This window comes from Aulonocara sp. 'chitande type north' Nkhata Bay, linkage group LG1, assembly GCF_057382095.1.
Source record: "Aulonocara sp. 'chitande type north' Nkhata Bay isolate Kocher_YH1m ecotype deep benthic linkage group LG1, A_spYH_male_GT1.1, whole genome shotgun sequence".
NCBI lineage: Eukaryota > Metazoa > Chordata > Actinopteri > Cichliformes > Cichlidae > Aulonocara > Aulonocara sp. 'chitande type north' Nkhata Bay.
Genome location: NC_141344.1, coordinates 29,358,396 through 29,383,350, shown reverse-complemented (window position 1 = coordinate 29,383,350; position 24,955 = coordinate 29,358,396). Strand labels below are relative to the sequence as shown.

Sequence of the window (24,955 nt, the reverse complement as noted above, 5' to 3'; positions counted from 1 at the left end):
CAACATAAACAGACTAACTAGTAAAGATGGGAGCAGGACTGCAACCCAATTCATTTGGCTTAATGTGCACGCCCACAGCTAGAAACAAAGAGACCAGACTCTTATAAAACGACTATATGTCTTAATCACGCAAACTTACGTCAATAAGTTTGACATCACTGCAAACTCCATTATAGTTATAATTGTAATGATATCAAATTTATTGACCAACAAAGGTGAGGCAGAAGCCACAATCGTTTATTATAGTGCTGAAGGAGAGCTGGAGACAGAAACAGATGGAGAATCAATAATGTCAGCAGGAGGACAAAAGACCGGGGAGGTGGATGCTGAAATTAAAATGTTATTTGAACACACACTGTCAGTTAAGCACTTTATCGATGCTATGTGGAGAGAAGAACAGTGACACTGATAAACCTCCACACACAATGAGCAACAGACAAGACTTAACACATGCGATACCACCCATTACATTTTAATTACACTGCAGCTAAATCTGCCATTAAATGGACCGCTCATGTAACAGTTAAGTGTATCATAAAGTCACTTAAAAACTGTTATACCTCCATGAAAGAGATGCCCGCACTCCAGACATCTGCATGGATCCCATACTGTTCTCCTGATATCCTTTCCGGCTATGAAGCAAAAACAAACAAGTGTAAAAACAAAGTCAGAGACCAACGTATAACTGCATTAAAACAAATTCAAAAGTATCAGAGAATAAAATCAAGTGGTGTCTCACCGCCATGTATGCATTAGTTCCCACGTATGTTTTGGCGATGGAATTCACCAGCTGCAAATAAAACAGCATTTAAGTGAGTAAACGTTAAAAAGTATTAAAATGATCACAGCATAAATAACTTGATATAACTAAGGTCATGTCAAGGAATAAAGAAAAACAAGGGGGATTAAGTTTCTTTACGTAAACCTACTGACATGTCAGGTCGATATCTTGGGCTGCACTAAACCATCGCACAAAGGAACAGGAGTGAGACAAGGAGACATTAGTGAGTTTGTGCATGTGGACACAATGGCACATGCCATCAATGACAGGACTGTGATAATGAGTGTCTGTTCCCTTAAGGCTGTTTTTCTCTCTCCTTTTTTTGTGAGCATGCCCTCTGGAGCGTGAAAGAGTGAGGAAGCATGTACATGAGTGGAAAAGACTTTAACAGAAAAATATAGTTAAAAAGACAAGTCAGTGAGGGTGTAAATTCACCTTGGAGTTGAGCAAGGAAGTGGAGGTTAAAAATGAATAACAATTTACCACAGAAGCGATGTGTGTTAAAAAAGCAGACCTCGGGTTGATGTTTTGGGGAGCGGTGAAGGTCTGTCCCTGATGATTACACTACAAAACGCACACTGATGCACACACAGACTTGCACACACGCACTCCATTGTCCGTCACCCACGCTTTCCCCCAATCTACTGAATACATATCAATGAGGCTTGGCGTTGTGTGTGTGGGTCATAATTATAACAAGTGATTTTTCTGAGAGGCTGCAGAACAATGGAGGTGGGGGGTTAATGTGAGAGGAAGACCCCTGGGACAGCGCTGATGTCTTGAGTTGGAAAATGAATGTGGTGATTGACAAGCTGACCATATGCACGCGCACACAGACACGCCGAGAGCACAGGACTGAGGTTTTTGAAGCCACAGACAACTGTTCTTTTTCTTCTCTCCTCTATCTCCCATTCTCTTTTCCTCTCTCACTCATGCTCGCACAAACAAATCAGTGTACCTGTGTGCTGACACCAAAGTCACAGAGCTTGACTCGTCCTCGGGTGTTCACCAGCATATTGGAAGGCTTGACATCTGTGGAGACAAACTGCTTCATAGAACTGCAACATCAGCACACCGCGGCTTGTCTTTATCAACCCTGCTCTTTTTTAATAACACGGAGGCCGTGCACTACCTTACTCACCTCTGTGAAGTATCTTCAGGCTCCACAGATACGTCAGGCCTTTGACTACCTAGAGACACAAGCGGCAGAGAACAACTATCAATTCTGACAGCATGAGGCGTGTAACCAGCACACCCTGGTGAATAACAACTACTTCACATTAACTCAGGTTTATCGCCACCTCTGTTTTGAAAGAGTTCAGTTATAAAGTGACACATTTTAAAGAACAAAATTTAGCAGCAGGTGAACAGGCTCCAGGATCCCAGCATGCGGCATGATGGAAGGACTCCTTCAGAGTAACTGTCGCTGTATAATAAAGGGGTGATTACAGGAGATTCAACTAAGACCAGCTTGCACAATCTGTCACGTTTGTACCAGACTAACCTCAAGGAGTAGTATGGCGTGATGGTATTAGCCAAACAACTTGTGAATTACATCATTTTAAAGACAAGTATGGAGTTGCTGCCTTGTTTCAGTGAATATTAGTTCCCATATTTAAGTAACAGAGCATTTAAATTATAGACCTGCAGGTGAATAAGGCAGTGAAATATCTGTCTCCCTAGTCTATGGGCTTTTAGATCTGTAAAACGGCTTAAAAGCGTGTTGCTCAAAGGCTCATTGAGTGCTTTCAGTCCATTCCTATGAGTGAATGGGACGAGAGCCGTGGTTTCACTTTTCACAGAATTCGTCAAATAATTAAACTGTGAGGAACAGAGCTGCCCAAAAGTACTTATCTACTTCTGCTTCGGCTTGATTCTTGTGACAGAGTCACTATCATGACTCATCCAGTGACATCACTTCCTGGAAGTCTGTTGATATCACATTTTTGGCTAGACTCGGCTCGCTTGCAACCCCAGCCAACTTTGTACTTTAAAAACGAGCACCTAATGAAAAACCCTAAAAACCAAGTAGAATCCAGTAGAGTCGAGCTGAGTAGATGCAAGTGGAAAAGAGGTTTCGGAGAGTTCAGGCTGTGGTTAAGAGTAAAGGTGTTCGCACAAAATACTGACTTTTAACTCTTTCTAATTTTACAAACTCCAGTTTATGCTTGCACACATTTCAATAAACTGTTATTTCCCAATACACAGAGAAATGGGAGAAGACTTCTGCACAATACTGTAGGCAAGTTCTACAGTCTATCCCAACAACAATGTTAAGCTATGAAGTCATTTGAGGAAACATGGACATCAAATTGGCTAAAATTATGAGGTGCATTCGAGTAAAATGTCTACAAGTCTCTGGTGACAAACGGCGAATCAGGAAGCAACCAACAGGAAGTGAATACGGACACAAGAAACTCTTTCTGAACAAGCTGACTTTCTCTCTAGAGAAAAGAGAAAATAACTGAAGAATTAGGAAGGAGGCAGTTTAGGGCACCTAGAAAAGTAAGAAGTAAGTATTAAAGTCATTTGCAAACGTGTAATGTTGCTTTGTGGTGGTTTCTTCATTTACGGGGTGTGACAGCAGATTTTAGCTTCAAGGCTCCCGTCATCCAGCACTCGTGCAAAACAACCTCTGTGATAAATTAAGAAATCACAAAAGCTCTCTGAAGTCCTGCTGCTTTGAAAGGTTGTGGTGCAAGCGCAACAACTGGCATCTGCAGCTCCACTCGCACCCTCTTGGGTGCTTTTCCTTCTGTGATAATTAACAACTGTGACAGTGGAAAGGAAGGAAAGCTGTGAATTAGAATTAACACTGACTAAATAGCTGTCATTGTTTGATTACGGACAAAGTTAAAGGAGAGAGACAGAAAAGAGGAGGTGGAGACAGGAGAAGGGTAATGAGTGTGGAACAGAGGCATGCATTAATCAACATCAAGGCCAAATACGATCAGAATGTGAGTTTTAACTGAGAGGAGAACATGAGGGAGAAATGGGCACGGGGCGAGTACGAGGAAAACAACACTCACTTTGTCCATCATTCACCTAATAAGGGCTAATTGAAAAATTCACACCTGTGGTTCTCCTGTCTTTATTTCTTTAATACATTAAATGAGTTTTTGTCTCAGGTCTGTTTTGTTTGCAGCAAACAAATAACAGGTCACACTGAAACTGTGACTGCCACGCACGCATGGGCAATTAAATTCAAGAGGTAAAACCACCGACTAGAAAAGGGAATCGAGAGCCAGGTGGGACTGAGAAACAGTTACAAAATGTCCAATTCATTGTAACGGTAAGCCTCCAAGCTTTTAGCGATGGTTTCATGTTTACAAGCAGAATTTTATATTATTTATTCATTTGGCATTGATATAAAAATGTTATCAATACCCAATCCTGATGAATGACGATGATCCCAGACATCAACAGTGGTCAGAAAACCATTTTTTTTAAACATTTTTTCATAATAATGCATTAAAATAATATGAATATTTAATTATACTGAGTGACATCACTTAAGTTTCATGCTCTGGTACGCATGCACAAACAAGTTCATGTTTGATCTCTATGCAATATCTACCTTAAGTGCAAAATACAATAGTTAAAATACCTCTATAATATCCATCTATTCAACTGCCTACCTGAGCCATTAAAGCTGCAATCCGCAGCATTATTATCTATTTATTTATTATTTCTATTGATGATAGTACAGAGAATATTTTTATTACTCTTTTATTTGAAAAGTATGATTATTTATGTTTGTCTGTCTGTATACACCAACATCAGCAGTGCCTCCAATTTTGTTGTTTATTTGTGCTTACAATGATAATAAAGCTTATCTTAACCTTTTAGCAGTTATATGAATGGGGATGTAGAAAGCAGCTAGAGCTAGGCAAATGCTACAATTTGTCAGTAGTCTATATCTGCTGACAAATTAGTAACCAAGGGTTTCCTGCTGTTATAGTCTGCCCATGGAGGAAGTGGGACCACTGTTGTATTTGGGCCACAACTTTGAAACATATGTGCTATAGAGGGTCGACAGCGCTATCTTAAAAAGTACAAGAAGTTCTTGACAATGACAATAAAATAAATACTACTACTATACTAAGTACAAATTAACCGTCTCCCTAGGGCTTTGCCATAACATATTATATATGCTTAGATATGTATATACACAATTTGTTGATGCTATACTTTTTATACATGTCAACATATATAACTCCTTTAGTATTGGTAGTATAACTGTAATTTTGTAATTTGCTTCAGTTCAGTTTTATTCATGTAGTGCCAAATCACAACAACAACAGTCACTTCAAAGCACTTTATACTTTACGATAAAACCCCTACAATAATACAAAGAAAACCCAGCAATCAGAGCAATCACTTGGCAACAGCGGGAAGGAAAAACTCCCTTTTAACAGGTAGAAACCTCTGGAAGAACCAGGCTAACAGAGGGGCAATAAAAAGTCCTGAATTTTGACTTCACTATTTAAAATATTGTATATTTATATTATATTAGACAATTGTTTAGCCTCTATTCATCGGCAATTTGAAAAAATGTTTTTAATGCTGCACCAAATCCCTTTAAACCAACTTTTATCTGATTGGCTGATTTCTTGCAAACAGAAAGTTTGAATAGCAGGTAGGTGGGGTCTGTTGTGCTCGCAGCTAGAGCTCTGTATATGGAGTAAAAAAAGGTTTTAACTTTACAGCAGGGAAACTCTGCAAACTTTATGAACACTTACCGCCACAGCAATCCTTCCAAGCACGTGCTCTGGAATTCTTTTGTAGACGTCCAATGAGCCACCTGCACAACACAGATTTCCCCATTGACACAGGTTAGTCAGTGTCAATGTATGCATGTATAAGTGTATGTGCGTATGTATATTTAGAGCGTTACAGTAATACAGACATGTTGCACAATTCAGATTAAAAAAAAAATGAAGAAATGCTCATTTCATCTTAATCCAGGTTTTATATTACTTATCTAGCCCACAGATCCTGAACTGACATCATTGCCAAGAGAGCAATGCTGATCTACATATACACTGCAAAAAGTACACAAAACTAATTTAAATACATAAATAATCAATAAATAAAAATGAAATAATAAAAGTAATAATAATAATAGTAGTAGTAATAATACAAATAAAAGTCTAATCAGTCATTTTTTTATAACATCATCAAAACGCTACCCAGTTAATTTAAGATAAAGTGATACTGAGGATATCATCCAAGTATTCTGCAAAATTATAGCGACTATACACAATTATACCCAATCATCATTCAGTGTTTGCTATATGTGAACCGGTTTACATTTGTACACATACGTCCAGAAATTTCATGATGTTTCATGAACTAACAGAGTACTCAGAAGTTATACAGACTGCTGACAAGCTAGAAAATGTGTGAATCGAGGGAAATCACTGCATTAACACACATTTTGACAAACATATACAGCTTTCCCCCACCTCCCCCCAAAAAACAAAAAAACCCCACAGTTCTCCATCTCACACCAGTAAAGGCACACACAAATACACCTACAACTGCACTTAAGTCAAGATTTATCACGCCCTTGTAGCTTTTAGCACACAGGCATGCTAAACAACTTACAGCGATCAGACATTCTCTTGATCTGCAGAAGTGTAAATGGGTACACGGCAGAGAGAAAGAGGACTTTTCCCCCAAAGTCTCTTTTATACAACTGTAGCTAGCAAAGGGAAAAAAACAAGCTACTTGCTTAAGTCGCAAAGAAACTCACCGTCCATAAATTCTGTGCATATTGATATCCTGTTCTCTACAAAAAAGGCACTGAAGAAAGTGATGATGTAGGGAGAATCACACTGCAATTTAAGAGCACAGAAAATGTGATCATATAAGAGCATGCCAAAAATATTTATTCAGGATTACGAAAAAAATAAATAAAAATAAATAAATTTGAAAAGAAAAAAAGAAAAATTATCAGGAATGAACTGCACAAAAGCTTTTTGTGATCAGATTTTAAGATTTCAGTCCATGATTCAAAAGCATCACTGAAGCATCCATTGCAAGTCTAACTGCTGAAAGAAGTACTACATTTATCATTTAATTACACAAACACACACACACAGACTATGTATATATTCTTTCTCAGATCACACACACATTTGTGTGCCTGTTCATTCATGTATCACTGATCCCTGGCTTAGTAAGTAAGACCAGAGGTGATAAATGGCATTTCATTAGTTAGACTCATGATTAATTAAAAATGTAGGTGCGGTACGACATCAGACATCAGTGGAGAAAAAAATGTTTTGGTGAAGAACAGGAGGCGAATTAGTCGTTCAAAACTAACCTTGTAGAGAATTTCTAATTCTGACATGATTTGCTTCTGTAACTCCACCGTGATATCCAGGGGAATGACCTGCAATCAGACAAGGGCGAGACAAAAGGGGCAGCAAAATTATAAACTCGACACCAACAAATTCCGCTGATGTTTCAAAGGGACGGACTAAATGAAAAAGTAAGCACTATGATCGTCATGTAAATGGAAGGAATTCTCACCTTGACAGCTAAAACCCGTTTGCCGTGAACGTGGTACGCTCTGGATGGGTCAAAAGAGAAGACAATAAGGTTAAAACAAAACTGAAAAAAGGGAATGCCGTCTCAGACAGTAATATGTTGTTACTTTTTATTTAATGAACTTACAAAATGAAAGAAATATGGCATTTATACAAGTTTGAGCACCCTCGTTACTCAGTATTTAATAAACCTGCCTCATACAAATAGTCCCATATTCACCCCTTATGAATAAGGGAGCAGCTGAAAGTAGCTTCTTATTCTTCTACAGCATTTTTCATAGAGTCTCAATGATGTTCATATCTGGTGAATGTGAGGGCCATACTTTGCTCATAAATTCATATTTTGCCATTAAAGTTTACTCCCTTTAACACTTCTATTACATGAAGCTGCTCTAGACTCTGTTCTGAAACAAAAACATGCAACACTATCTGATTAAAACCACCACAAGCTGTGATGATGCAAGTAATGCTACAGTTAGTTCAATAATGTTTTATTGACCAAAAGAACTGACTATAAATCATCCACATCGGACTTTTTGAGCAGAGTCTAAACCAGACTGACAAAATCCTGCTGTTATTTCTCTTCAAGGTCAGAGAGCATCACGCAAAACCTGATGCAGTCAGCCTCTGTCTAGTTGCTCCAGACAGAGTTTTGAGTTGCAAGTAAAGCAGCAGCCACCGACCTGGCCCCATAATGATTTAATTATCAAACTCCTTAATGCCAAACATCGGCTTTAGTTACAGCCCTTGAAGGTTAGTTTACGGGACCGGTGACCTCTCAGCATACAATCCTCAAGGACAAATACTGTCCAACAGCTGTCAGGTGATGGGGATGAGCTGGCTTCAGTGTACGTCACACAGGCTGGTTAGCTCACAAACAGGCTTAGTAAATGTGATACCTGGCTACTCAACCGTCTGTGGGTCATCCAGAGAGAATGTGCATTGCACAAGGTGTGATTAATGTGTCTAAGATTGGAGGATCGCATTTCTCTTCGGACAGATACCTCTAAACTGTCCCAGGCCTTTAATTAATGGTACCTATTAGTGCCTTTCAGGTTTTTACCCACAGTTAGAGCTAACTTTGGCTCTGGCTTTCTGACTACAGCCATGCCACATTTCTCTTTTTCCCCTAATTAAAGACAAACTTCAGACATTTAAGTGATTGTCATTTATTTCAAGGTGTCCAGAGAAGAAACAGTAACCTCACATATTAAACAATTTATTAAATTCACTGATAGCTACAGGGTCTCAGCTTCTATGCCCTCCTTGAATCTACAGGTAGTAGAGTGAGTATTGCTTAAATAATCCTCTGAATTACTTGCAACTTCAATTTGTGTCAGAACCCATGACAAAGGTCTGCCATGAGCCAAATTTTACAGATAAAACAAGAAGGCCAGATTTTTTTTGTTGTTTTTTGTTAAATATTTTTTCCATTAGCTTCTTCTGATTTCACACTGTCATTTCTTTTTGCCTCAAGACGGATACAGTGTTTAAGAATTTAAGCGTCATCTTTCTAGACCAGAGCTCTTTGAACACGAAGGCTGATAGCCTTGTTTTCATTTTGATGTCTCGGTCTTCCTTTAAGCTACAATCAATATCAGTTAAGCATGACTGCTGCTTCTTAATTAAGACAAAGATGTTAATTGAGGCAAGATTGCAGGGGTAGACATGTTAAATACTGACTGGGCAGGCTGTGTAAGTGTGGCAGCCTGAAAGGAGATTAAACCACGTCTTCACCGTGCTAAACAACTTATTGTTCTCACTGAGGAGGCTAAGAATGTTGAAAAACTGAACACTGCTTTTCAGGAATAAAGGAAGTACAAATTCTACAATGATCTTAACCTCAGCCAATTATGAAGCATAGCAAGCTATAAGCTGTTCTATGAAGTCTGGAAATATTGATGGACTTGCATGGTTTTGGAGGAAGAGCGGTCCTCTGCAAGTTATTTCCTTGTCATGCAAGTCTCAAGTTACAAACATCTCAACTATAGGAAACATCTGATGGCGGGTTCTGCAGCTAAAGGAGGCCACAAAAGAAACAGTGACTAGCTTCTTAATCTCCAAGTTTAAAGAAATGCATGTTCAGGGCATGTTTTAGGGGTGGAGATGCAATAGGACCTCTACTGCACTGAAGCTTTATTCTGAGGTTGTCCTTGACTGCCTCAGGGCCGAACATCCCTGTATGAGTTACAGTGACAGGCTTGTGACAGCAGGAGACATGGGGACAAGGTTACATAGCCACCCCCTGCCACTTCCCCCTGATCTGACCCCAGTAAACGTGCCCCATTGCCTGGATCTTATTTACACTCTAGCTCGCTCTGTAATAAAAGCTTCATCATGCAGTATTCATAGGGCCTCTCTCTATGTCTCTGAAGTTGGGGCCGTGGGTTAGAGATCGGCCTCCTGGATCAGGGCTAATGTGCTATGCTTACACTGCCACATGGACGACGAGCTGCCTTTCTCTCTCCCTGACTCCCTCACCTGATACTGCTTTCACCGGTCACCCAAGTGCCACAGACTGACAGAAACCCAAACACAGAGACATAAAAGGCTCCCTAATAATCCAAAACATTATGAGCAGAAATCCAGAGTTCAAATAAAAAGCGTTTAAAGGTTTCTTTACCACTGTATGAAAAACGCTCAATATTTTTGTGAACAGGCCTCTTGTGGATGAAACAGATATAGATGTGCATTAATGAGACCCAAGTTAGCTTAACAGGTCTTCATATACAAATATCAAAAACCATAACTCATCTAAATTATATTCACCACTTCAAAATCAGCCTTGTACATTGCTCCATAGAAGTCCTGGGCTGAGCACATGCACAAAGTACGCAGGCAACCCATTAAGTTGAATTTGATTTTAGGACAGAGGATGTGATGATAGGAAGCTAAACCTGAAGGAAGGTTAGGCGATGAGTGAGAAATGTATTGGTATAGTCAAAAAGTACGCCTGTGCTTTTAATGTGCAGTAGGTCCGGGTATGATTGCAGGCACTAAAGTTGAGGTCAAATGCGGGAAATTATCCGATTTAGATGATTCAGGAAGTTATAGCACGACCAACAGTCTGATCCTCACCTTGAATGCTTAAAAAGAGTGTTGAGCACACTTTATGAGCCACTGTTGACTCCTCCAATGGATACTGCCATTTGGTCTTTGGATCAACATCCTCAACATTAAGATTGGTGCAAAAGGTGCTATTTATTCTCAAGCAGAGATGGGCAGTAACGCGTAATCCAATTACTTTTTTCAAGTAACGAGTAAAGTAAGAGATTACTATTGCAAAAAAAGGCAATTCGATTATCGTTACTTTCCCGTAAGCACGCTGCGTTAGGGCGTTACTAAAACCGTGATTTTTTTTGCAAGAGTGTCTCGTGACAGTGACGTAAGCGAGTGCGACGTTCGTGGCAACAGATCAACAATGGATAATATAACGAGTGCGGGAGAGCATATGACCGTGCAGCGTTTAAAGCGAGGAAATACTGACGTTACTTTGAGTTTGATTCCGTAAAAAGTGACAAAAACATTAGCGTCCGCTGCTAACTGTGTGGGAAGAAAACTTCTTTTTACAACGAAAAACCCCCTAAACGTCCGAGCAAGCACCGAGTACACTACCACGGAAATGTGAAATTCACAGAGAAACTGCTGGATCCTTCCACTGTCCGCTGCGACACACCTGCACCAGGGCAAACCTCCGCCTTTTATTTTATATGCTGGAATATGCAGAAAATAGGTTTAAATAGCTTTATTTGACCAACACTGTTCTCAAGTTTGGTAAAAATGCAGATCAAGTGTTTAGAGTGGGACATCCATGTATCACACCAAACACTGCAGCATAGCTGGAAACAGTTTCACTCAGAGAAGGCTTGAGCATTTATGGGTGAAGTTATCCATCCCCAAAATGTATACCTGTTAAGGCTCTAGTTCTTACCCATCACTGCACAAATTCATATATTGGACCAAATTTAATAAAGGAAACAAAAAATTGAAAAAAAAAAAAGACACATATATGGAAACACAATGCCTCTGGTTCTTCAGACAACTAGAAAATCTAAGAGCAATCAACCAGTGAAGCACAGCCATTTGAAACGCAATGATCAATATAAAGGAAAAATAAAATCAATGGAGAAAATGGGCTGAGACACTAAAGGAGCAGCCGTGGATGTCTAAGTAGATGTCACCACAGCCAGGCAAATGTGCTTCTTTTAATTGCACCGCCACGAGTCACAAGTACAGCCTGTGTGTCCTTGTTATTGTATTTATAAGGCGTAGAGTCAGTAGGAGTGGCGGACAAGATGGACTTCTGAAAGAGTGTGTAATAAAAAACAAAGGCTGACATTGATGGATGGTTAGGTCAGTATGTGGCTATGGAGAGCTGAGATGTTGGTAACATCCAATTGAGTCTAAATGGCTCTAGGTCATAAATGGGCTAAGAGGTTAAAAGGTGGGGAGCTTATCGTAGTGCTCTTCACAAGTGATAGGCCCAATATAAGCTGGAATGAACAGCAGGTCCTGAAGAGGGCACAGCATCGCCTCATTTCTATGTCACAAAATTTGCTAAATGGAATTAGCATCACACATAGTAAAGATGGCATGAGAGTGAGCGGTCAACATGCACATTTTTCAGTACACTTGGTTTCCTTTGCTTGTCTAAATGATTCTGACCTGCAAAAGTATCTGTCAAATAATTAAAGCATGTTCATTAAATACTAATAAAAGCCAAATTAAAATTAGATAAACACATAAATAGAACACAAATAACAAACATTACTTGTTTTGTTTTTTTCAAAATCGTCTCCTTTCAACCTTAGAAAGTTCAGCAGCATTGCATATAGATTTTTTGCTGGGCTAAATTGACTGAAAAGTTGTTGGGTTTGCAGTATTGGCCTTCCCCTGTGCAGTGTAACCACTTCTGGTGCCAAACTGATGAACAATCTTATTCTATGACAACTATAAGAAACTGCAGCTTTATAAATATATATATTAAAAAAAAAAACCTCAGAAAAATCATAAAAGAGTAAAAGGTGTTTGGAAAGAAAAGGATGAAGAAATAAAAAAGATAGACGTTTGGATTTGTTGGACTATCAGAAGCAGAGCACTCCGTCAAGCCAAGGTTAGTCTGAGCAGTGATCAATACTTCAATCTCAATAAAACAGCTCAATAGCTGAGGATTGATGGGAAAGAGAAAGCACAAGGTAGGGGAAAGAAAGATAGAAGGAGCGACACAAATGCCAACCTTGTCACAACGTTATCAGGTCAGTCATACATTTGTCTAGCCAGAAAGGATGGAAGTCTTCTTGGTGGTAGGTTATGTGCTTTACTATAGGCCAATTAAGTCAATAGCTGTCATACCTTACAGCCCCAAATCGATATCATATATGTTTGCAACCTTCAACCCAGAATAAAAAAAAAAAAATGAAGGTACAGATGAAAATCAGCCTGACAGATGCCCCACCAAACAGTGAGTGATAGATGGAGACACAATTGAACAGAAAGAGTGCTGTGAGGAATGAAACCCCTTCACACAAAATGCAGTTTTGAGTCCTATTTTGTTAGAAAAAGTGGACAGAAAAATGATAGAAGTCACACTCAATCTAAAAGTACCCACTCTTGTTGAATATCTGCCAGGTACAGTTTTTTCAGGCTTACTGAATGCACCATAATCTCTTCAGTGTCACTATCCATTACAGTGCTTTGGCCTTGCAATGCTGGTGCCTCATCGTGAGAGCCAACAAACACTTACTTGTAAACTGTGCCTCCATTTCCATGGCCAAGTTGCTCCTGATAGTGGATATCTTGGGCATTTATCTGCAGAGAAGGAAACACACCCAGGATTACACTGATTGTAAGTGGATGTTATAACATGAGAAGCAATACAACCGCTGAATTACATGTGTAACTAAACTGGCAGAGAGACAGAGATGTGAGCACGTGAGGGAGATGGGACTGCACTGTAATTGAAGGCTATAAACAAGACAAGAATTCAGGTCAGTCCAAGTTCAGCGACGTAAGGAGTGAAAAACAAAATAAGAGAAGGAGGAGAAGAGATCAATACAAGGTTTTGCTGTCCAATTTAAAACAAAGAAACAATACTGTGTTTGGGCGAGTGGGACGCTGAATGTTGTAGGATTTAATGATGAGTTGTTTTCAATCATTTCATAATTTATTCATTTTTTTAAGTCAGGGTGTGATCATGTAGCTTCCTCCTCTTGTACATTTTGTAGATTTTTCCAACCAGGACGATGAAATAATTGATTGAGGCAAAGCTTATGTAAATATAAATATCAACTAAGCATTGAAGAAGGCAGAATAAAATCCATGAAAAAAAAGTAAGAGTTGTATGTTGTTGTTTTGTATAATATCAGCATACTTTTATGTAAGACAGCCATCATGTATTCAATTCATAAATACATTTTACAGTTCATTATGTAACGTTTGTCCTGGTCTAAGATTTTAGGGTGAAAATTACTCAAAACATCACTATTCAATATTAAAATATGTCCCTTAATAATGCAAAATAAAAATATAAAAGCAAAATAAATCCACTACACGTTTTGGTAACTACACAACTTAAAATTTGTGCCAAAAATACATTTTTTTATTTGTCATTATTTTTAAAAGTACTTTTATTTGCGTGTATAATTTTTTAATTAACAAAATAAAGTGAATATTTTTAATTTCTAATTATTGCCTCTGTTCAACATGACCTCAGTGTGTGTGATGTTCACTGAGGCTGCAGACTAACAATACATTAGTTTAAAAAGTTCCTTTATTTTGATATTTAGACTGTGGATGAGTACTGATAAGGGTCAGGCTGTGCAGTAAACATGTAAACATGCCTGCACACAACACGTGATAATGGACCCTCCCTAATTTAACCACAACTAATGTGATAGCAAGGTGAGAAGATGGAGGTAAAGAGAAATGATGGTTTCAATTCCAATTTTATTCATGCAGTGCCAAATCACAACAACTGTCACCTCAAGGCACTGTATATTTTAAGATAAAGACCCCACAGTAATACAGTGAAACCCCAACAATCAGGTAGAAACCAGGAAGGCTGTATGTCTAATTTTCTTCCTACATGATAGCCACTGTGTCTGAATGCATACACTAGTTACAGAGTCAGAGTGCGTGTGAGTGAGAAAGGAGAGAGCAAGTCTATATATTGGGTGCAGTCAGCGTGACGAGACAACATCCAAATACACACCCTGTATGACATGCCCACAGCCCCTCAGTAGGTCTCAGAGCAACAGCAGTAAGATTACAGGCTGGAATCGTACAGAAACCCCAAAGCACACACTAACCTGGCCATTTGTCAAGATCCTCTTCAGCTCTGCAGATGACTTTTTTAAGCTGGAGGACAGAAAACAGTATATCAGACTTCACCACATTTACCAACCAGAGGTTTAGTTGTTTATTCCAGGTAGTGTAACATGATCCTTGTGCCCCAGAAAGCTCACCTGTTGTTAGCTATAGAGTCTGGGACAGCGTGACTGCAGTCATTTGCTGGATTAGGCCTTGTATTAACCTGAAGGTGTGCAAAGACAGGCATAAGAATGTAAAAAAAACACACACACACACACAAAAAACAGCACATGGTCACATGGACAATAAAACACAAGCCTCTCGTTTCAGCTTGTGAAGTCAATTGACTGTTTAAAAAAAAAAGAAGAAAAAAAAGAGCCAAATGAAGAAGAAGAAAATTTTTATTTGCATAAAAGCACAGGAAGAAAGACAGCAAAAATCAGCTGGGAGAGTCCAGACGAAAACTTAAGACATTCCCATTTTCGTGCCTCGTGGGAGACTTTTTCTTTACATCTATTCATCTGCATCTATGTTTACTCCAAAGACCTCCAGGCTCAACCTAGATATGAACACAAAAGGAGAGACAAGACCCTTTAAAGGAGATACTAAAAATAGCATATTAATTGAGATCAAAAGGCCAATGCGTTGGGTCCACTAAAGCACAGGGAATGTCTCTTTAATTAGTGCCCAAGAAAACCTCATTTAAAAAGGCACACAGGGCTTCCCTCGGCCAATTACTTTTGTATTAAAGCAGGAGAAAAGCAGGGAAAGATTAGCAAAAGACTAAAGGTTTTCTGGAAAGAACATCGTATTCTCAAAACAGACTCTTGACCTTTAAAAAAAAAAAACTGACTCGGTTCAGTAGCACTTCTCAAAGCTCCTCAGAGGATACATAAAGTAGTATTTGTGAGTGTGTGTGTGTGTGTGTGTGTGTGTGTGTGTGTGTGTGGGGGGGGGGGGGGGGGGGGGGTGATTTTATCATTGAAATGCAGATGGATATAATATGGATCATCTGGAGAGATGGAGGAGGTGTCAAGTCATTTAACCCATGGTAATTAGCAGTGAGTTTCAATAGCAACATATGCCTAACATAAAATGGGAAGGTCTGCGAGAGGCCATTTGGGGGCTTGTAATGACAATTTCATGGTTGAACAATGACATCTTCTTATTGCCCGATTTAGTTTTTTCTCTAACCAACGCTGACACTCTTTCTATCATAGGGAATGAGAGGATCATAATACTCTGGAGGGGAGATAACACCTTGTTCTTAAATGACTATCGCAGCATGAGAATCAAGAATACAGAGAGACGGATGGAAAAGCAGAGAGACAGGCCCTGCTACAGCCGCAGCCAGATATGCTAATGCATAAACATAGTCGAGGGGAGCAAGACAATGAGTGAAAGAGAAGGAGAGCCTTGACTTCAATTGACATTTCAATAAGTGGAACACAGCATTATCAATCCATTTGACTTAACTTCTCACCCTCCCCTCATTCTCTGTGTAAGGCAGCCGAAACAATTATTGAGATAGGTACCTTCAGGCCATGTATGTTCCGGATCCCTGGAGTCTTGCCGGCTGAAACAGTAATTGACTAGATTGTAGAACACATCACTGGGCCATTTACAAATGTGGTGAAAAGGAATCAGTTCTTCATGAAGGAAAAAAATGATGAAATGAGAGTTACTAAAAAATTAGTTGTGGACAAGAGAGTGATTGAGCTGTTGGTCTCTTGAGATGGTTGGTTGGTAGTTAGGTAGAAAGAAAACAATCACAGCGTTAGAGGAAAGAGGGGCAGATAGAGAGAGAAACAGAGTGAGCCAGAGAGCTAAAGGGAGACAATAAAATGTTTCATCACATCTCCCCTAGGGCCTGTTAGAGATTATGTATGTCTTTGAGCGTTGTGAAAACTAGCTGAAAATATAGAAAAACTATGTTATGAAAAGGCCCTCATTATGAAAACCAGTTTAGGAACAGAAACTGCACAATGCCAGAGATGCAGGCAAGGCTTAGCCTGAGCTGAACACAAGCATGCACTTTGAATGCCCTTGGAGCAAAAGAAATGTAGATTTATGAATGACATCCAACAACAAAGCCAGCCGCTGAATTTTAATGTTATCCAGAGGCTCCACTGTTACTCCTACTCACCAAATGCTCACATTTTTGTGAAAACAGAGCAGGTCATGTACACTAATTTTAGTAAAATAGGCGTTTACAAATAAAGTGTGAATATTTTTATATATTTAAATGGTGCTGGTGATTAATTGTCACCACGTTAATTACAAAGCAGCCGTTAGCATCGCCTAGCCCGTGATAAAAATAGAACATCTCACTTTTGTACCTCTTGGAAAAATCTGCAGAGGGTCCGGCAGCAGTCCATTCATGCGTTGTTCATTCATTGTGTTGCAGTACTAAAAGGGGAAAAGCAAATGACAAACAGTCGAGTGTGACACTAAATTGAAATGACTTTACATGCATTTAAGTTCACAGATAATATCTGTACAAGAATGTTATCAGCACACGACAGAGGTAGAAAAACCTTAAATTTGAAGATCTGACCCTACACTACATGGCCTAATTTTAGAGTATTACACACACACAAAATGTTTATTTAACTGCCACCAGAATTAATCCACAGTCTTTTGTAAAAAAACGTGAGCATGCTGTGCGGAAATCTGTTGCAGACGAGGACCAATGCCCTGTGGGCTTGTTCTGAAGGAGTGTAGCATTAACCCTTTTCTCCTCCAGGTCAACAGCTCACCAAACACTCATATCCTACAGGACTAACACGTGCATGCACGCACTCTGGAGCCTCTCGGTTGCTTGCCAAGGCAATGCAATAATTGATGTTTCAGTTAACCAAACCATCTGTTAAACCGCAAGTGTGTGTGAGCATGGGAGAGAGAGAGAGTGTGTGTGTGTGTTTACTTATGTGCGTTTTGTTAATGTCTTCTGCTTTTGCAGGGGTTGAGTTTGAGACGATGTCTTTATATTGTGCACACATACACAAGTTTATTGTAATTCATTTACAAACTAGTACTGAGTGATCGCAGCAAAATGTAAATGCTCTTTCACTGAGGAGGCAGGAGGGAGGACGATGGGCACGGCTTGGATTGGAATGGATCAGAATGGCTACCCATGTGGCACAGCTGTTATTAAAAGGCCTATTTATCACTGTCAGATCCCCTCCTCGCTCCTAGCCCTCTGCTTTCGCCCTCCAGCATTCTCAATAGGCCGCATCTGAACAATGGGTCTTAATAGCAAAAAAACATGGTGTGTGTGTGTGTTTGTGTGTGTGTTGGGGGGGGGGGGGGGGGGGGGGGAATTGGGGGTGTTCGGGCTTCACGTACCTTTAATTTTCCGCTCAGCTAGCTTATTGATTAAGGCTGCAATTACCACCTAATCTGTAGTAGGTGTGTTATTAAAAGACATTCTCCATTGTTGGCCAATAACTAAACAGTGTCCGATCCCAAATACCATCGCTCAGCCTTAAGGGACAAGCCAGAGTGCAAGAGAGAGAAAGTGTGAGTCTCATCATCATTAGCAGACCAAGAGCAAATGGGAATGGTGGAATTAGCGCCACTACCTCCAGGGGGAGCTGAGTGAGGAAGGGATGAGGTCACATGTTTTTTTGTTTTTTTTAAGCACCTGACATAGGCTGGTCTTTAACTTTGAACAGGGGGCGTCTGTCTTTCAAGGTGTCGAACAATGATTAGAAATGCCTGGAAGTCTAGCGGGTCTCGCAGGAGCATGTAGCAATCAATGTTCTTAGTGCTGGGGGATACTTCTCACAATAAATGCCCTCTGTAGACTGATGTTAATTAAGTGCTGAATTTGAGCATTAATTTTGCTCAGTAATCACGAGCGTGAATTTTTCGCAGGGCAATGTTAAAGCAAAGATCTTGAACAAGACAAAAAAAAAAAAAAGAAGAAGAAAGAAAGAAAGCAAACATCGTGCACTGACAGCGTATTTAAAAGCCTGATTATACATTTCCTAATAAAAATATACACACCCTCCCAAACGCACACACACAGACACACACAAAGCAACCGTGAAGAAACTGAATTATCCCACATTTCACCTAACATGCTGCTTCCCTTAATTCCTATTAATTTCATATAATGGCTGTCTGCTCACCTGGAATTAATAACACTCAAGCAAAAACCCACTAGTCTCCACGGAGGCCAAAAGGCAGCAAACAACAGGGAAAAAAAAACCCTAAATACAAATGCAATCCAGAGCTGAAATGCATAACACTTGCATAAAACATTCAAAGTACACGGCTAGCGTAAATTATAGTCTAGTGAGCCCAGTATTTCCAGGTGATCAGCAGCTTTTTGTACAGCTGGCAGTCCCATGAGTAGAAAGCCATTATGAGGCTCCGAGATTTGTTTGCCAAAAATTCACTGAACAAATGGGGTCTGAAATCTGTGGGAAAAGCTGTGCACTGTTGTGGATACTTAATATTTCTATTGGGCGCTGTAGAAAGAGGCAGGGGTCAGTCATAAATTTATATACACCTAAGGCATGTCAGAATAAAGACAAAAAGTGTAACTGCCAGCAAAAACAATACACGTTTCAATGTTTCTTTAACAAAATATCAATTTTTTCATTTCATTTTCATTTCATCTGCAACAAATTACAAGGAACTCAAGGTTTTTGGACATGCATTTTTTCAGACAAATAAAAATGCAATAAAAACAAACCACAGTGTCGGCCTAATTTTATCTAACAAGTAAAACAAGTCTGCACGGTTCTGTAATTAATTGCGATATTTTCCATGTAACATACAACTAAACATTTAGCCCATGATAAATGACAACTTTTCTTTTTTGTTGAAATCACAGACGTATGACTTCTTGGGCTGACATCAAAATAGAAACAACCAAAATTTACATAGAAATTAAGAGTCTCTAATGTTAATGCAAGTTCGTGGTTTTAATGGAGCAAGACAGAATTATTACAAAAAAGTATTTAATCCCCTTCAACCCAGCCAGAATTACACCTCCTACAGACTGGCTGTGTGCACACACAGACATATAATGAAAGAAATATAAAAAATGACCATCAAGTCAACGTTGGTCAGCATCATGGAAGTCTGAAGCTGCTGTGGAATTTTGTGGAAACCAAAATTGAGCTCTTTGGCATCGACCTACCGTGTCTGAAGAAAGAGAAATGTTGGGTATGACCCAAAGAACGACATCCCCAATGTCAAGCACGGTGGAAACATTATGTCTTGGGGCTGTTTTTTTGTTAAGGGTAAAAGACAACTTCATCGCATCAAGATGACAACGGACGGGGCCATGCACCCTTAAACTCCTGGACGAGAATCTACTTCCCTGAAAACTGAAGATGGGTAGTGGGTGCTGGATGGGTCTTCCAGCATGACGATGACCACCAAGGCAACACATGAGTGGCTAAAGAAGAACCACATTATGGTCATGGAGTGACCTCGTCAATCTTCACACCTCAGTCCTACAGAAAATCTGTGGAGCGAGCTGAAGTTTTGAGTTGCCAGGAGGCAGCCAAGAAACCTACAGGATTTAGAGAGTTTCTGTAAAGAGGAGTGGGCAAAAGTCCCTCCTGAGATGTGTGCAAACCTGAAGACCAGCTACAAGAAACCTCTTACTGCTCTACTCTCCAACAAGGGTTTTTCTACCAAGTACTAAGTCCTGTTTTGCTTGGAGATCAAATGGTTTTTTCATTCAATGACATGCAAATCAGTTTAGAAGTTTTATGCAACAGGATTTTTTTTCTGGATTTTGGTAGAATTTTGGTCTCTCTCCATTAAAATTAAACTGCCATAAAAATTAGAGACTGTTGATTTCACTGTAAGTGAGCAAACGTACAAATTCAGCAGGAGATCAAATCATAATTTGTCCCACTGTAAACACTGCCCCTTTCTCAACCATTACTCCAGCTTTAACAGGACAGTGCACAGAACAACATCCACTGGATCTGTGGAAAACAAAACTTGCTTAGGTCAAAGCCTTTTCCACGTCTGTCTAACAACACTTCTTGGCACAACATCTGTCTCTTTTTGCTTAATCACCCTGCTACCCTATGCTACTTAATGATTAAAAAGCAACCACAAGTGAATGCATGACAAAAATGGACAAAAAAAAAAAAAGAAGCAGGGAGTGTAAATTGTGCCTGTGGCTCTAGTAGCATCATTGTGAGCTGATGGGGGGTAAAAGACATCCACAGATGAAAGTAGATTTTGAACAACTCTGCAGCCCAGGGGGGCTGCTCTTTAATGAGGCAAAACTTTAAGTACTGAATAATAAATAATAAAAATTGACAGTTCATTTAGTTTACAGTGTACTTCATACAGAAAACCCATTACACGCCATTACTCTTACTGTCCGCGGCATGAACAGTAAGTATGGTCGAATATGAAAATATACTGCAGTATTTGAGGGAGCTGAAGGGGATGTGGGACGTGTCTGCATGTGTGCTGCTGAATATTGCCATAGGTTAACTGCTACTAGATGAGGCTATATGGCTTCAATTTCTTCATGTTATATTATAAATAACTACGTCAGTGGAGATTGCCATCAAATCAGCATCTTGCCGTCTCATGTTTTGCTACCTGAAGAATTGTGCTTCTCGTTCTAGGCCAAGTATTTTATAGTATTTGATGTAACTCACCAGATTGATGAGGTCATTTTGAATTCAACCAAGGCTTTGGTGGCTATCGAAGAACGCCTTTTAATTTAACATTAAAAACTTTGGTGTAGCATATTTAATACTAAAGGTTTTTTCAAACCATTCTTAAAATGACTTATTTACACCTTAAGTCCATGCGAGCTAGAAAGGTAAACACTCAAACTGAGAGTTCAGGATTGTTGAGGATTGACTGGGTCTAAGGTTTTGCTTAATAAAAAGAGAGGTGAGTGGCTTTATTATGGCGCTGAGCAAAGCACTTAAAAAAATACAGAAAATCTGAACAACGTCCTTGTTACTGTGTCATGTCAATTTGACGTGCCTCAAAAGCTTTCCAAACGATACAATATACAAAACCCCAGACACTTAAATGGCTCTAAAAAGCTGCACAAAAAAAATTAACCAAAATAGTGCAGAACACATAAAGGAGGAGGACCTTTCAAAATGCTCAAATGTAGTTCAGACATGCTCTTGGCCATGTCATCTAAACTGCACAAAGGATTGAATGTGAACAGTTTCTGTCAGAACTACTTTCCAATGAGGAATCGGCACACAGTAAGAATGCTACAATGCAGCAGCATAACTGGAAAACATAACCCTGGCATGTACAGTGCTGTGCAAAAGCCTTGATCAACCCCTCATTTCTTTATATTTTGCTAGGAAATTAGGAAATAGGTGCAGTGATTTATTGACACATGTGCAGACATACTTAGAAATACAGCATATGTATAGAGCTTGTATAATTCTAACAAGTCTGAAATTCAATATTTGGTGTGACCATATTTATTCTTAAACAGTGTGAATTCTCTTACACCAGGGGTCAGCAACCTTTAACACCCAAAAAGACATTTGGACGCAATTTCCATGCAAAAGAAAACACTGGAGCCGCAAGTACTTTTTGACATCTAAAATGAAGATAACACTGTATATATTGTTTTTTTTTACCTTTATGCTTTGTGTAAACAACTACGGTGTTGCTTAAATCCATGAAGTGCTACAGAGAAAATTACATTTTATTCATGTAATTAACACATTTTGAACTCTTAAAGAAATATAACAAAAGGAAAGACACCCAGCTGAACTAAAATGACCCATGTAGCAAAGAAAAACTGTTGTGAGCCGCCGCCCTTAAATCACCTTTGGGCTTTTGGAGCCTTGACCTGACTTTTAAAAAAAAAATAATTGGAAAAAAAAGCACTACGCTGCTGAAAAATGAAAAATAGATATTTGCAAAATTCTGCCTAAATATGTATTTTACCTGGTTAATGTGTGTGGCGGGGCGTGGTCTGCAGCGACGCTGCACCTGAGCGGCACCCGCAATCGCGCCTCGCCGCCTTAACGTCTGTGCTATCTGTGCTGTTGTGTTGGTGTGTGTCGGGCTGTGAGCTGAAAAGCTACAGACGTCTGGGCTCTGGGGAGGCCAATCCATGACTGACTGTGTTCAATTGTGTGTTTTTCTGCGCAGTGGCAGTGTGTTTAGGATCATTGTCATGCTGAATAATAAAGCTGTTGCCAGGCACACACTTTCCAGATGAGATTGCATGGTGTATCAAAGTCTGGCCACACTTTTCTGCACTCAGAATCCATCAGCTTTGACAAGACCTCCAACACCACAGGCTTAACTGCAGCCCCAAACCATGACGGAGCCTTCACAGTGTTTAACAGATAGCTGTAGACACTCACTGTTCTACCTTTAACCTAAACTCAACAAACTTTAAACAAATTTAGCTTCATCACTCCATAAGACCTGTTGCCACATATTTTCAGTCCATTTCTTGTGTAATTTAGGTTGTCACCTCTGGCTACCAGTGGCTGTTGTTGTTGTTTATCAAACTCATAATCAAGTAACTTTCATGAAAACCACACAATCACACTCTGTGTGTATGAGTGTTATTACTCATACACACAGAAAGACTGTACGTTTGCGTATCTATCCTCTATCAGGTGCTTTTTATTTGCTGAATGCGTTTTGTTACAGATGCAGCAGTTGGTGACCTATTGTCCTTTGTGTCTTTTTTCCCACCCTTTTAAAAAAAATTCTCTGTCTCTTTTTTGCTTTACCTTTCTTCATGTTAATCTGACCCTCGCTTTCCCATGCCTTAATGACTTTCTGTGGACTTTCAGGTACTTTTCATCTACTGTAAATAATACTTTTAGGCCTACCACATCTTCTTTTGTTCTCCACTTGTTTAGTTTCTTCAGATTTCTTGACACACCTTGCTGAGATATGTGATTTTTGACTAATAGCTCAAAACAACAAACATCAGTCCTCTTAAAATGGTCAGGTAGGAAGACTGAACTGAAAACTAGTTAAAAAAAATAAAAAATCAGCCAATATCCTGACCTTCAGATAGCCTAGAGAATTATGCTCAAGAGCACTTTAAAGACTTACAAAGTCCAGCTTGTTGGAAACAAAATATAAAGAGGAAGCAAGGGTCGCTCAAGACTTTCGCACAGTATTCTAATTTGTGGATATTATGCCTGACTTGGTCAAAGTACTGCATGCAACATTTATGTACTCACATATGACAACATGGCTTTGAGTTCTTCATCACTTCTTACTGTGATTCTGTCTCCCACCTCATCTTCGTCTAAAAAAAACAAAAAACAAAAAACAACAACAAAAACAAAAACAGTACAACTGTAAAAAATAAAATACTAATAATGGGGAAGGGGGGAAATCACAGAGAAAATTCAAAACAGATTTTTTTTGCAGTAACAAGTGTGGTATAATAAATATAAACAGAAGACACTGTAAAACAACACTTTTACGTATAATAAACATTTAATAGAATCAAGGCATGCAAACAAAAAAGCATATCATTTAGGGCTGAACGATATATCGCATTTGCGATAATATCGCGACATGATCAAGTGCAATTTTCTAACCGCAAAGGCTGCGATTATACTCTGGACATGTCCAAATTCATGGGCTGCATCCTCCTGAGGCCGCATTTGTAGACCGATTACGTCACAGCGACGTGCCGAAGGCTGTCCAAATTACTACCATATCCCAGAATTCATAGCGCGGCCCAGCCAAACTCCAGTTTCCAGCAATGGCGGCCGCTACTAAGTTTTAAAATTACTCATACTAATCTTTCTGGGTCACAAAATAAACTTTTAACATATTTTCAGGCGAGAAAGTAGTTGTGTAAACATCAAATATCTGCTCGGTTTATCAAGATATCCCATATTTGCAAAAGTGCTTCGACGTTTTCAGAGGCGTCTGCTACCCACCAGCTCGACAGCTAGCCGGGAGCTCGAGGGTTACTGATGCGGCCGAGAACGGCACAACTCCCGGCACATCATTTTCAGATCATCGCTGCTCGGGTTAAACGTAATATATAAGTCACTTAGACAACCTAAAAATGTTATTGTTGGGCTTTTTTCAGTGTTTTGTTTGTTCGTGAGTAAATCGGTTTGGCTGAGATTAAAGTTATTAGATTAGATAAAATAAAACTTTATTAATCCCCCGGGTGGGTTCCTCCTTGGTTTTCACACAGCTGACTAAACGTCAAACAGAAAACTTATTAAACAGAAGTATGAGACAGTCGAGAATTTACACCAGTGTCTGGTTATATTTTAGATAGCAAGAAGCAGACGGCCGAGTTTATTAAACTCCACCGAGACAGCGGTGACGCTAA

At 39.4% G+C, this 24,955-nt stretch overlaps 1 protein-coding gene across 3 annotated transcripts in view; it reads right to left on the bottom strand.

Annotated features, from left to right (window-relative positions):
* map2k5 (mitogen-activated protein kinase kinase 5) overlaps positions 1–24,955 on the bottom strand; it is a 60,608-nt gene that overhangs the window by 33,743 nt on the left and 1,910 nt on the right. For all 3 annotated transcript variants that reach the window (XM_086292319.1, XM_086292326.1, XM_086292334.1), the window contains exons 3-16: positions 23,835–23,902; positions 16,986–17,055; positions 16,182–16,222; positions 14,802–14,869; positions 14,646–14,694; positions 13,082–13,146; positions 7,322–7,361; positions 7,113–7,181; positions 6,540–6,621; positions 5,524–5,585; positions 1,923–1,971; positions 1,740–1,813; positions 740–790; positions 561–632 (exon numbers count right to left, since the gene is read on the bottom strand). In XM_086292319.1, the coding sequence (XP_086148445.1) occupies positions 561–632; positions 740–790; positions 1,740–1,813; positions 1,923–1,971; positions 5,524–5,585; positions 6,540–6,621; positions 7,113–7,181; positions 7,322–7,361; positions 13,082–13,146; positions 14,646–14,694; positions 14,802–14,869; positions 16,182–16,222; positions 16,986–17,055; positions 23,835–23,902 (860 nt within the window). The remainder of the gene's footprint in view (positions 1–560; positions 633–739; positions 791–1,739; positions 1,814–1,922; positions 1,972–5,523; positions 5,586–6,539; positions 6,622–7,112; positions 7,182–7,321; positions 7,362–13,081; positions 13,147–14,645; positions 14,695–14,801; positions 14,870–16,181; positions 16,223–16,985; positions 17,056–23,834; positions 23,903–24,955) is intronic.